The sequence below is a fragment of the Danio rerio genome, chromosome 11 (assembly GCF_049306965.1).
Source record: "Danio rerio strain Tuebingen ecotype United States chromosome 11, GRCz12tu, whole genome shotgun sequence".
NCBI lineage: Eukaryota > Metazoa > Chordata > Actinopteri > Cypriniformes > Danionidae > Danio > Danio rerio.
This window is the reverse complement of record NC_133186.1, coordinates 1292575-1306416: the sequence shown is the minus strand read 5'-3', so window position 1 is coordinate 1306416 and position 13842 is coordinate 1292575. Positions and strand designations below refer to the sequence as shown.

Below are 13842 nucleotides of genomic sequence, written 5' to 3'. Positions count from 1 at the left end.
GGCCGCCCGTCTTCAGAAGTTTTGACCCTGTTGAACACTAGATTTAACATTACGCTGAAGAAAGACTCATGAGTTCAAAAGGTCACTTTTAATGCTTTCATTAATGATGCATACTAACATTAATAGATGAAATAACTGTATATTGTACAATTATTAGAGGACAAATATGCTCCTCAATAGTTGTTTGAGTGCCTGTTTAGTAAGTTATCTACTTAGATGGCTAACATTACATCAGCATGTTAAGCAGAATCAGTACAACTTTGTTATTTTCATCTTGTTTTGCATGATTTTCCACTAAACTAACTCTGTCCTTACACTGGTAAAATAAGCTGCTAGGCATATGTGTCACGGGTTTTATTTTATTTTGACCTCTGTATTATTTTTATATTATATTTTAGTCTTGTGTTTGTTTATGTATTATATATATATATATATATATATATATATATATATATATATATATATATATATATATATATATATATTATTTTAGATTGTATCTTTTATTGTTTAGTGCAGGGATCACCAAACTTGTTCCCGGAGGTCCGGTGTCCTGCAGATTTTAGCTCCAACCCTAATCAAACACACCTGAACAAGCTAATCAAGATCTTACTAGGTGTACTCAAAACACCCAGGCAAGTGTGTTGAGGCAAGATGGAGCTAAACCCTGCAGGGACACCGGACCTCCAGGACCAGGATTGGTGACCCCTGGTTTAGTGTATGTAGTGTCTGTTTTACTGTGTGGGATTTGCATTGTGTAAGATTTTTGTGTAAGATTTTTTTTGCATTGTGTATGCTGCTGGATTATGAACTAACTAACTAACTAACTAACTAACTAACTAACTAACTAACTAACTAACTAACTAACTAACTAACTAACTAACTAACTAACTAAATTTAATGGCATTAAATGATTCCGTGAAGTGCTTTGAAATGTGTTTTATTTACTAACTAACTAACTAACTAACTAACTAACTAACTAACTAACTAACTAACTAACTAACTAACTAACTAACTAACTAACTAATTAAATTTAATGGCATTAAATGACTCAAGTACAGTATTAAAGGTCCCGTGAAGTGCTTTGACATGTGTTTTACTAACTAAACTAACTAACTAACTAACTAACTAACTAACTAACTAACTAACTAACTAAATTTAATGGCATTAAATGACTCCAGTACAGTATTAAATGTCCCGTGAAGTGCTTTGAAATGTGTCTTTATTTGATGTTTGACGTAAGCTCAACCAAAACATGAAGAGACTTTGTGTAGCTCCTCCCCTTAAAAAACAGCCAATAGTGTTTTGTTTTCTCTGAGCTCTGACAGTGAGAGAGAAGAAGGGGGTGGAGCATGTAAGATACTGCACTACCTGACAAAAGTCTTGTCATGGATCTCATTGAACTGAAAATTGAACTACACTGTTCCATGGAGCAAAGATTCTCACAGAAATCAGTCAAGTTTGGTGAAGGAAAGATTATGGTTTGGGGGTCATTCAGCATGGAGAGATCTGCAGAGTGGAAGATCAACATCAACAGCCTGAGGTATCAAGACATCTGTGCTGCCCATTACATTACAAACCACAGGAGAGGGACAATTCTCAAGCAGGATAGCGCTCCTGCTCATACTTCAGCCTCCACATCAAAGCTCCTGAAAGCAGAGAAGGTCAAGCTGCTCCAGGATTGGCCAGCCCAGTCACCAGAAATCAACATTATTGAGCATGTTTGGAGTAAGATGAAGAAGGAGGTGTTGAAGATGAACACAAAGAGTCTATATGTTTAAATCAGGTTTATATCTTCTAAATGTGAATGTTGTCACTCTTTTGGAGACACTAACACACTGATACTAGCATCTAAAACACTTGATTTTGCTTGTCACAGGACCTTTAAGATAAATGAAGTAATTGTGAACGTGTGTGTTCAGGTGACCTGCTGCCGGCGGACGGGGTGTTGATACAAGGCAATGATCTGAAGATTGATGAGAGCTCTCTGACGGGGGAATCAGACCACGTGCGCAAAGCTGCAGATAAAGACCCCATGCTGCTCTCTGGTCAATCACTGCTCCTCATCACTACATACATACTCCATGTGTGTGTGTGTGTGTGTGTGTGTTTACCGTTGATTCTCCATGTCTGGATCCTCAGGCACGCATGTGATGGAGGGCTCGGGTCGGATGGTGGTCACTGCGGTCGGTGTGAACTCTCAGTCTGGGATCATCTTCACTTTGCTGGGCGCTGGAGGAGAAGAGGAGGAGAAAAAAGAGAAGAAAGGTGTGTAACTGAAGCTGAAGAGTCACGTCACACACACACACCGACAGCACAACATGCAGACGCTTCAGTGTTTCACACAGCTATTACCCCATGAGAGGGGTTTGATTATGGTGGAGAATGTCATTATGATAATACACTAATACCCCTCACTGAACATCTACACCTAGACATCACCGACAGCTCAAGTCAGAACTGTTAGCCCTCCTGTTAAATGGTAAAGGTGCTGTATGTTCTGTTTAATGGAGAGGTTTTTTTCAACACATTCCTTCACATAATAGTTGTAAAACTCTTTTCTAATCACTGATTAGCCGTTCACCAGACGTTTACCGGTAGGGGTCAAACACTAGCTGTGCATATACCCTATTGGAGACTGTGTTTGTGCTGGGCTTTGGAGGCCTGATGTGTTTGTTATTCTGAAACCATCGCAGGTCAGGCTCTAGAGGATGGCCATCCGCTGCCAGGTATAGTATGCCTCTCTGTGCCGGAGACTTACCGCAGTAACGCTCATCTATTACCCACTAAACCCTCCCTCCCTCCGTCCCTCCCGAACCCTGCTTCAGTAACCCTGATCTCTGACTTAAAAAGAAGCAGCAGCTCTTTTTTTTAAGCATTTGATGAATGACGATGGGCAGGTGGTGATGTACGGCGCTCAACGCTGGCGGTTTCCTACTTTAATCCTAGACTGTTGTGATTCAAGCACTTGGGTTTGATTTCAAAGCATGCGATTGTTTTAGTTGTTTTCTCTTTATTTTTAATCACCTGTTCATGTTTGCTTAAAGCGCTGGTTCAGCCCGATGGGGAAGTTCTGTCATCATTTTATTCATGCCTTAGATGTCGTGATAGTCTTTGACTTCTGCATCAGTTGTTAAGCATTCGCTCTATAGTATAAGACAGGGGTCTCAAACTCAATTTACCTGGGGGCCGCAGGAGGCAAAGTCTGGGTGAGGCTGGGCCGCATAAGGGATTTCACAAAAAAAAGTCCTCAAATGTCATTATTAACAGTTTTAATTATTTCTTCTGAACATGAAGTGTCCTGAACATTAATAGAACATTGAGTGAAGATTATGAACAGTTCTTCTGAACATGGCATCTTTTGCCTACTCCTTGCTGCCAGAGACTTGACAGCGCTTCTTCTCACAAATCTGAACCACATTTGGCTTTAGAGCGGAAGCAGTTGAGACCCTCAGTATGGCTTGGGGGAACTCAAGTCTGTACCAGTCTGTATCTACCTATAATATATATAAGATGCAGGCTGTAGCTAGGTAGGTGGCAGGCTGCAGATAGGTAGCTAAGTGGCAGGCAGGGGTGGGAACAGCTTACCTTGGTTCTGGCCGGCGCGAGTTCCCTCCTGGTAACACTTCCCACCCGTCACAGCGTCTAACAAAGGGGCGGGGTGCGTGGTGACGTCACCGGCATCCCCGCCCCTTTGTTTACACGGCGGGCGGGGAATGCCAGTGACCGCTGTGTACGGATGGAATCAGCGGAGCGGGGAGCGCTCTCTCTCCCCGCTCCGCTGATTCTGTCAGTGTACAGCGGTCGGCGCGGGCCACAAAATATTGCACTGAGGGCCGCAAATGGCCCGCGGGCCGCGAGTTTGAGACCCCTGGTATAAGACATTAGTAAGCAGTTTATAAATACAGCTACAAATGCTCTGTTCTTGACTTATAAGCACTTGTGTAATGTGCCTAATTAGCATATTTTAAGACTTTCTTGAAATTTAAGGCTCTTAAAAAGTATTAAAATGTCTGAAATGCTCTTTTGCAAGGTGTTATATTGTGTATGATCATGCAATGTATGGTTGTATGCTAAAGTTTACTGCATTCTGTGAATATCAGGATGCTGTGTAGTTTATGAAATCAACAAAATCTTGCTAGATTTGACATCATATTGGTTTGCTTATCGCCATAAGCAAAGTAACACCGTTATTTCTGCAGTTCTATAAGCATCAACCTGCTGAATGAGCTAGATGTAATCGATTTTTAGGTTATGCTTTATTTTGATGGTTCATATGAGTATTAGTAGACTGTCTGCTTAATATTTTCGTAGACCGCCCCTAAGTTATGGAAAAGCCTACCCACCAGCATCAGGAATGCTGTTTTTCTGGATTGTTTTAAGAAACTTCTTAAGACTCACCTTTTTACCGTTGCTTTAAACTTAGATTGATTATTTATGTTATTTTATCATCCAATTGTATTGAATCATTCATATTTCATTGCAGTCTTTTGCTTTTATTTTATTTTTTGACTGTTTTTATTGTTCTGCTTTGTTTGCCTTGTATGCCTGTTAGCGCTTTGGGACTGAGAAAAGCGCATTATACAGTAGATAAAATGTATTATTATTATTAAAATGTATTATTATATCTGCTGATACTGCTGCTTCAACAGACATTTGACTGACTATAAGAAACTTAGCAAGTACATGTCAACTTACACCAACCCCAACCCCAACCTAACAGCCTACTTATAATCAACCTATAACCTATAATTAGTTGACATGTAGATGCAATGTAACTTAAATCTATTAACATAATCAGTCTCAAAATAATCAGTCAGTGAAATGTCTGTTGAATGAGCAGTATCAACAGATATTAAGCAGACTTATACTGAAATGGACCAGCAAAGTAAAGTGATTTTTATTAAGTATATGAATAATGTTTTAGTTTTGGATTTGTTTCTTACATTAATATTTAGTATACTGTAAGTTAAAATCTCGCCAGTGTTTCCATGAGTGGGTATAAGGCCATGTATGGAAAGAGTCTTAAAGAAGCTCTTAAAAGGAATTGAATTTCACTCTCTGATTCGTGTATATACCCTGTAATAATAATTACTCTGTAAGTTTATAAATGCTTTATTAACACAACTTTACCAGTTTTGTGACCTAATCTAAAGTGAGCCCTATTTATGCTTTATAGATCTCGTATCAATTAGAGATGCGCGGATGGGCTATTATTTCATCCGCAACCACATCACAAAACTCATCATCCGTCCGCCATCCATCCGCACGAACATTTTCGACCAAATTTTAAAACCGCACCCGCCCGCCATCTGCTGACTGAGCTCTTTATTTGAATGGCTTATTCCTTTTTATTATTAAATGAATGTTTCTTTATTGATTATTAAAAAATAGAGAATGACTTTAATGACATGCAGTTAATCCAAACGTGCAAGTCAAATCCAGCATTAATTGACGCTTTGAAGTGACGCTGAACAATACGAGGACGTGTCGTTTCACTTGATTCGATTCCTCGGTCCTTGAGTTTTTTTCTTGCGTCCTTCCCTCGCATCCTATAGGTGTGGAAAGACGAGGAAAGAAAGCAAGGGAAGGAAACGAAGATACACAAATAAGAAATGAGAAGCACCCTATAAAGCTCTCAGAATATCAGCAGTGAACTCCGTCTCCAATTGGCGCACAGGGACAAAAATAAATAAATAGCCTAAATTAAACGCACTGTACTGTACAATTTTTTTACAATTATTGTAGCCTAATAGAAAACGCATTTTGACATAATTTCAACATTCAGACGAGAGCGCCTGGCCTCTAATGCGCCCTGCTGCGCTGATGGAGCGCTCGCTCGCAGCACTTGTTGCTGGAATGCATAGAATTCTCTTGGCAAGGTGCTGTAGACGTGGGAATGACTGCCTTGTTTCTCCTAAAAGGAAAGTAGATTTTCCTCTGCTGATCCGTCTATACGGAAGTTTGTAAAGTAATACTTCTGTACTTCATCCAGAATTAGTGTATCCGATTCCTCCTCTCATTCTGTGAAGTCAGTCCTAGGCTTTTTCGTTGGTGCGCCAGCTATGTGTACAAAAACAGTACAACCGCCCACCACCTGCCCGAATTTAATTAAAATTAAATTTTCCGTCACGTCATCCGCCCGATCCGCGGTTTATCCGCGGATTCCGCGGCTGTAACCGCCATCCGCGCATCTCTAGTATAAATGACAATTAAACTAGGAAACTAGGAAATCTGATCAAAAAAAAGTCTAAATACACAAATGAAACTGTTAATCAAGTGAAAAATAAGTGTTTGCTGTCTTATTTAAATTAGCATGTCTGTAGTTTAAACGCTGCTAAATAACGTTGAAATGAGTATTGCTATATTGTTAAATTATTATATTGTTGTTTTATTAAACTATGTTGTATTTTCACACTCCTGCTATTTAAACCACCAACTACTCTTAAATACAACTGGCTTGTAAAAATACCTAATTTAGTAATGGAAAACAAAATCCTAAGCAAAGCATGCAAACACAATCATAATGCACATTACACAAGTGCTTATGAGTAAAAAAAACCTTTTATAAACTGCGTACTTACATTTATAAATGTAGAGTTAATGTTTAACAAATAATAATGAATTAATAATAGTTAGCTATTTACTTTCAATAATGAATCAAATATAAGCTAATGCTTAATGGATGATTTGTAGTGTGCAGAAATTATAAAGTGTTACTGACTAGGGTTCTTGATGAGAAAAGCTAATGAAGATATGTGTAAACACATTTATTGGTAACAATTTAATTTGACACAACTCATGCTATTAACTTCAGGATTGGCAGGCCCAGTCACCAGAAATTAATATTATTGAGTTTGTCTGGGGTAAGATGAAGGAGGAGGCATTGAACATGAATCCAAAGAATCTTGATGAGCTCTGGGAGTCCTGCAAGACTCGAGTCCATTGATCCTTAATTTACTCTGTTGATGATTGACTTTGAGGTGAATAGATATTTGATGTGAGGTCAGATTTGAACACAACATGTCTTCTGAAGATCTATAACTCTTGTGGTTTTACGTTTTGCAGTAAATAATGACAGTATTTTCCTTTTGTGCTGCTGAACCATCGCTTTAATCAGTAGCAGCAGAAACTGGTTGTGTTTTCTAGTGTATAATCCAGAGACCTCCATCAGTGCTAGAGATATCTGTGCCATTGATCATGGTGTCGTTTCTTTTGTGCTTCCACTTTGTTTCGTCTGTGATCTGTCTTACGTTGCGGTGTTTTTTTTCGTCATGTGAAGTGCTGTATGAGTTGACAGCGGTATGTTGAGCCAATAACCATGCTACTTTTGTTCATTGTTACGGCTAGACTGCTCCCATCCCTCCTCACACCCCATCGCAACTATAGCTACCGATGGTGCGGCAAGCGCAAATACACCTGCTAATACCAGCCTAGTCAATGGTAGGTTGAGCAGATCTCCGCTGTCCTTTCTCTTCTTCTTCTTTCTCTTCTTCTGCTGTGATTCAGTGCATGTCCACTCCAGTCGCTGACTCCTGTTCTCCTCTCCTCACTCTTCTACCTTTTTGTGTTTGGTTTATCTTTTCATTTATGTTATATATTTAACAGGCATATGATTGGAACTTTAACCAGTTAAACTCCGCGGACCCAGTACCGGGTCTGTGACGTCATCGACTTTCGCTTTAAGATTTAAAGGGCTAGCATTGCACCAGACCCCCGTAAGTGGTTTCGTTTGAAAGTGTAGAATCTATATTTTATGGTCATATGCATCACTTTGGTTTTTATTCTACTGTACAAAAGTTATTTACACTTAAAAACACAGTATTTTGGAGACCCGAGCTGGGTATTGAACATTGGTTAATCTTTATATTTTTCATATGACACATGTACAAGTTATAGCTCAAATGAAAGCTCTTGCTGGTGCTCATACGGTTCTAGTATTCTTTTTACTGAATTATATTCACATATCAAACAGTTGCCGAATGAATCGCGGTGTTTCCATGGCGCAGAAGTGAAAACAATACATTCATGATCAATAAGCAGCCCCAGATAGCACAGACAGCTGTCATCTCTTACCTTATGCTGTGTGCTTCAGGGCCATTCTCCTCTGTTTTTGAGGTGATGTGCATAAGTAATCCTTTTATATGTCTGATGTGGTCCAAACACAGTGAATTATGTTTGATCAAACAAAAGAATAGTGAAATATGAAAGCAATGATCGCTCCCTGTGGCTTGTACAGCACCTCTCATCAGTTGGAACACAATAACTTCTGCATAGATTATGGTGGAGACATTTTTCTTTTTTCCTATGATTACAGACATGTGCAGGAACCAGCGAAATTAATTACAGCACGCTAGACCACACACAACCTAAAAGATACACCTTCAAATTTGAGTTAATAAAAAAGAAATACAAAAAGCGCTTCTTTATTTAGGTATTTATTATAACACAGATGACAAATACAGATATTTTAAACACTTTCAATAGTGTTTTATGAAAATTCAAAGGGTTTTCTTTAAAATTTTACCCTTTTTTTTTTTGCATTTACACCTCTGCATGTGGATTTGGGAAGCTTTTAAATTTGGGTCGGCAAAATCCAAGCGGAAATCCCAAAATAGCAGCAGAGTTTAACTGGTTAAAAGGTAAATGAAGGTTACAGAGTGTGTTGTTCATTGCAGAGCTCTTCTATTAAAAAAAAGAAGAAGAAACCCCTGCAAGTTCTGAAAAGAGATCAAGCCTCAGCAAAAAAAAAAAAAAAACTCAACGCATTACTTACCATAAAAAGTAATGAAGTAATGCAACTAGTTACTGTTTTGCGGATTAACTCAATATTGTAATGCATTACTTTCTACAGTAACTGTGCCTAACACTGATTATGATTAAAAATGAAATATCGCAGAGCCAGTTTTTCCCAATATCCCACAGCCCTACACACACAAAAAAAGCTTTTCTTACTTTTTTTTGTCTTGTTTTTAGTCCAAATATCTACTTATTGTAAAATCAGGAAGCATTTTCTAGACGAGCAAAAATATGGTATTGTTTTCAGAAATAATGAGTCATAATAAAGTTTTTTATTAAAACAAGCTAAATATTCTGCCAATGGCTTAAGTTAAATAATCTTACAATTAATATATATATATATATATATATATATATATATATATATATATATATATATATATATATATATATATATATATATATATATATATATATATATATATATATAATTTTTTTTCTTATTTTGTTTTTCTTATTTCATATTTTTTACTTGTCTAAAAAATGCTTCATTTAAATTTTTGGAGTGGAAACCAAACAAAAACTCAAATCATAAGAAAAGCATTTTTTGCAGTGTGCTTAAAACCCACACAAAATAAAATAATCTTCCTGCTGACCCACAATGCTGGATGTTCAGCAGGAGTGTCGGATTCTGGTCACGCTGTGAGGATATTCATGCATCAGTCTGACGAGGTTTAGAGTTCTGCTGTTTTTCTCTTCATCTCCTCTTCTTTATCTTCTCTGACTGCTCTCCTCGGTGGATCTGCATGTTCTCCTGCATGTCCTGTTGAGTCCTGCTGTTTTCATTGTGTTTCCCCTCCATTCCTCCTCCATGGAATATCTGAATGAACACGTCCCAATTCCTCCTCTATGACCAGCCCACTGCACTGCAGAAATGCCTTTCTTACTTAGAGCTCGGTTTTAACAATCGAGGTGCAAAGACTAGCGCAGAAGCATTAAGGGGATGTCTGAATTGACTTTTGCTAATTTAAGGACAGTAAAATCTGCTTTGCGTCTCAGCGCATGGTCTAACAGGGTTGTGCTTATTCTCTTAATGAGTTCTGGGTGTGTTTTGAGCATAACCTGCATTAAACCAATCAGAGTCTCGTCTCTCATTCCCTTTAAGAGTCAGTTGCGTCGCTCCATGGCGCATTTGCTATTTACACGACGGGCTTTGTAAGTGTAAAAACTGAACGCTTCACTGGCGAGAAAACAGTTAAACAGAGCATCTGCAGCGCGAGGATAAAGAACGAGCCTCCTCCATTCAGCCTCTTTACTTTTCTCCTTTACTTTACTCCTTTACTTTAGTGGAGTGGGGAAACGGTGGAAGCTCCATTAGCCCACATATTTAATTTCCCTTGTTAAGCGCAAATATTTGCTTCAAAACTATTGCTAAATTCAGTTCAAATCCCCATCAATAAATGATCAATAATAATGAAGCGTGGTCAGAAAACAGGGTTATATCCAAACACACGTCCTGTTCTAATGCCCCATATGCTGATGCAGACGTCTCCAAAACCCCACAGCTGGACACATCTACACTTGTGTTTATTAAAGCAAATATAAATCTGCATATAATCAATAATACTGCTAATATTAATAACATTATAATAAAAATGCTAACTGTCATGACTAAACTGAATAAAGCTACCTAGGCATGAAGAGGGCATGAAGACAGTGTTTTTTTTAATATATTTATGTAGTAAATAATAATTTTTATAACATTTTAATGCTAATTTATTTTCATAAAGTTATTTGTGTATTGCTGAACATCCTGTGTGTATTCAGCATTTAGACCTGCATAGGCACAAAACTAACGCAATCTGTGCTGGACTCTAGAGCAGCTTTTAGTTGGTCAATGCCGTGGTCTGTTTCAGTTCCTCAAAATAGCAGCGGATCAATAATGCGCCTTAACACACCTTTATAGACCCGCACGCACAGGGTTCAACGCTAAGGATTTTTTCTACTGGCCCGATCAGGCCAGTGGTTCTGATTTTACTTGCCCGGCCAAAATTTTCACTGGCCCCACCTAAAAAAAAAAAGTTAATAGCTATTTGACTGTGTGTGTGTGTGTGTGTGTGTGCGTGCATGTGTGCGTGCGTGCGTGTGTGTGTGCGTGTGCGCGTATGTGTGTGTGTGAAAGGCTTAACGAGGTTAATTAGGTTAACTAAACAGGCTATGGTAATAAGGCAAGGCATTGTATAACGATGGTTTGTTCTGTAGACAGTCTGAAAAACAATTAGCTTAAGGGGCTAATAAATTTGACCTTAAAATTGACAATATAACAATAACAATATTTTATTGCTGTCATTTAACGAAATATATGAAATTATAGAAATATTACAAAGTGAAAATGACAAATACTGTAAACAGTGGTTAGGGTAAGGAAAGGTTCAGTTACCATGAACTAAACTGAACAGTTGATAAAACATGTTGTCTGGTTTCTAAATGTCGTTTTAATTTAAGTTTCTTGCTCTTTTGTGAAAGCACCTTTTATGACACGCGGAGGCTTTAAGTCTTTTTTTGTCGTCAATATATGTAAATCCATACTTTAAACATTCCGGGTCGTACTTGCGCTTTGCATTATTTGTTGCTATAATTAAATGAAATTTCACATGTAAAACGGTAGGGTGGTCGTGCACGCATTTCAAAATAAAAGTCAAAACGAGTTAGAAATTAAACTTTTGTTGTATTTTTGTCTACACACTCCGCGACCCACTCAAAATGTTCCCGCGACCCACTTTTGAGTCACGACCCACCAGTTGAGAAACACGGATTTAGCTTACACCACTGGCTGATTATTTAGCTTGTTTTGAGGAAAAACTCACATAATTTTGAGGTATTATTTCTGAAAACAAGTCAGAGAAGCATTTCCTAAGTAAGAAAGTCTTTCTGCAGTGTGTACATGGGTAGCTGACAAGCGTAATATTCTGCTTCCATTACGTCAACAACCCATACACGAACACGAAAAACGCAGGATTTGTTATTTACACGTGAGATATTCCATGGCGTCCCAACATGCAAACACACAAAGCACACGTAATGCTTATACTCTGCGTAAAGATGGAGACAGAAGATCCACATGTACTGTCTAAACGACCCAACCCTTCATTCTGAAACAGCTCTGTGTTATGTACGTGACTCACAATGATGTTGATAAATGACTCATTCTCTGTCTTCCTCTTTTGATTTGATTTCACTGTAATGTCCACGTGATGAATGTTTTATCGTCTGCTTTCTGTTATTTTTGTCCCGTGTCTGTGGATGCCTTCATCTTAGGTAAAATGCAGGATGGAAATATGGAGAACAACCAGACCAAAGGTAACCTGCTTTCACTTTACCGCTGGTTTGAGCGCTCGCCATGATTTGATTCCTCTGTGCGGTTGAGATGTCCGCTCGCTCGTCTGTCTGCGTGTTCTGCTTCTCATGTGTGCGTGTCAGGGTCTTTGTCCAACTCTCCAATCATTCTAATGAAGATGTCCATCCGTCACTTAGAGTTCTTAGGGAGTTCGCAGAACCTTATTTCTGCTTCGTGTCAATCGGAAAATATTATGGAGGAAATTAACAGGAAATTAGGTTTTTTCCCCCCACAAATGACATGTTTTATTAGGTCTTGCTTGATTTTGATTGGCTGACGGCCATTCTAAGGCAGGGGTTCTCAAACTCAGTTCTGGAGGTCCGGTGTCCTGCAGATTTGAGCTCCAGCTTGCCTCAACACACCTGCATGGATGTTGAAAGCCTAATAAGAGCTTGATTAGCTAGCCCAGGTGTGTGTGATTGGATTGGAGCTAAAATCTGCACGACCCCTACTGAAAAATGCAGCTTAAACCAGCCTAGGCTGGTTGGCTGGTTTTAGCTAGTCGACCAGGCTGGTTTTAGAGGGGTTTTGACCACTTCCAGGCTGGTTTCCAGCCATTTCCATCCTGGTCTTAGCTGGTCAGGCTGGGAGATGACCAGCTAAAACCAGCTTGAGCAGCCTAGCCAGGCTGGGAGCCCAGCCAAAACCAGCTATGTCCAGCTTAAACCAGGCTGGTCAAGCTAGTTTAAGCTGGTCATTTTCCAGCCTGACCAGCTAAGACCAGGCTGGAAATAGCTGGAAACCAGCCTGGAAATGGCCAAAACCCCTCTAAAACCAGCCTGGTCAACCAGCTAAAACCAGCCAACCAGCCTAGGCTGGTTTAAGCTGGATTTTTCAGCAGGGACACCGGACCTCCAGGACCGAGATTGAGAACTCCTGCTCTAAGCTGTTTGGTTATTCTCAGATAAACGCACAGCTAAAGTAGATCCGGCAGGTTTTGAGCGCATAACATCTCCATATCACTACGCTGAATGATTTGAGTTATTTCACAGATACAGCAGTCAAATTTCACATCGAAACACAACAGAAGGCTTTGGAGGAGATGTGGAAGAAACTAGCGATACACGCAGGAGACGTTTGAGGAGGAAAAACACCTCAAAAATGTCTGAAAAAATGTCTGTTTTTTTACAGTGTAGCAGAGGAAATGTTTAATTGTCAAAAAGTGATGATGATGATGATGATGATGATCAAACCTACAAAAGTGCTGTGGAAAGTGTGGTTAATTTAGAGATCGACTCGTCAGTCTCGGTCCAGCATTAGCTATAGGGTGAGATCATGCTGACGTCCCCTAACCAGTGTGTGTGTGTTTACTGGTGATTGCAGTGAAGAAACAGGACGGAGCCGCAGCAATGGAGATGCAGCCCTTGAAGAGCGCAGAGGGCGGAGAAACAGAAGAGAAGGAGAAGAAGAAAACCAGCGTCTCCAAGAAAGAGAAGTCCGTCCTGCAGGGGAAACTGACCAAGCTGGCTGTCCAGATCGGCAAAGCAGGTGCTGCTGGTTTCAGGGTTTCTCCTGCCTCAAAATGAGTGGAGCTGGTGTCCTGATCAACACATGTTGCTTATTCTCGTATTCTTATCAAGTTGAAAAGCTAACATTTAATGTTATTAAACACATGACCAGTGAGGGCTTCTGCCAGTGTAGACTATTTAAAAAAAATTATGATTAATTTCTGTCTGGTAATAACCCAGCAGTGCAGCACTAATGCG

General features: G+C 39.3%; 1 protein-coding gene across 46 annotated transcripts in view; it reads left to right on the top strand.

The window, feature by feature from the left end:
• Positions 1 to 13842, top strand: part of atp2b2 (ATPase plasma membrane Ca2+ transporting 2) — a 170771-nt gene that overhangs the window by 105411 nt on the left and 51518 nt on the right. For 14 of the 46 annotated variants that reach the window (XR_012386798.1, XR_012386795.1, XR_012386796.1 and 11 more), the window contains 6 exon segments: positions 1923 to 2048; positions 2143 to 2268; positions 2697 to 2729; positions 7351 to 7443; positions 12058 to 12099; positions 13460 to 13624. Coding sequence is in view for 37 of the 46 variants with exons in the window: in NM_001123238.1 (NP_001116710.1) it covers positions 1923 to 2048; positions 2143 to 2268; positions 2697 to 2729; positions 7351 to 7443; positions 12058 to 12099; positions 13460 to 13624 (585 nt within the window). In the remaining 9 variants the exon portion in view is untranslated. 46 annotated transcript variants of the gene reach the window in all.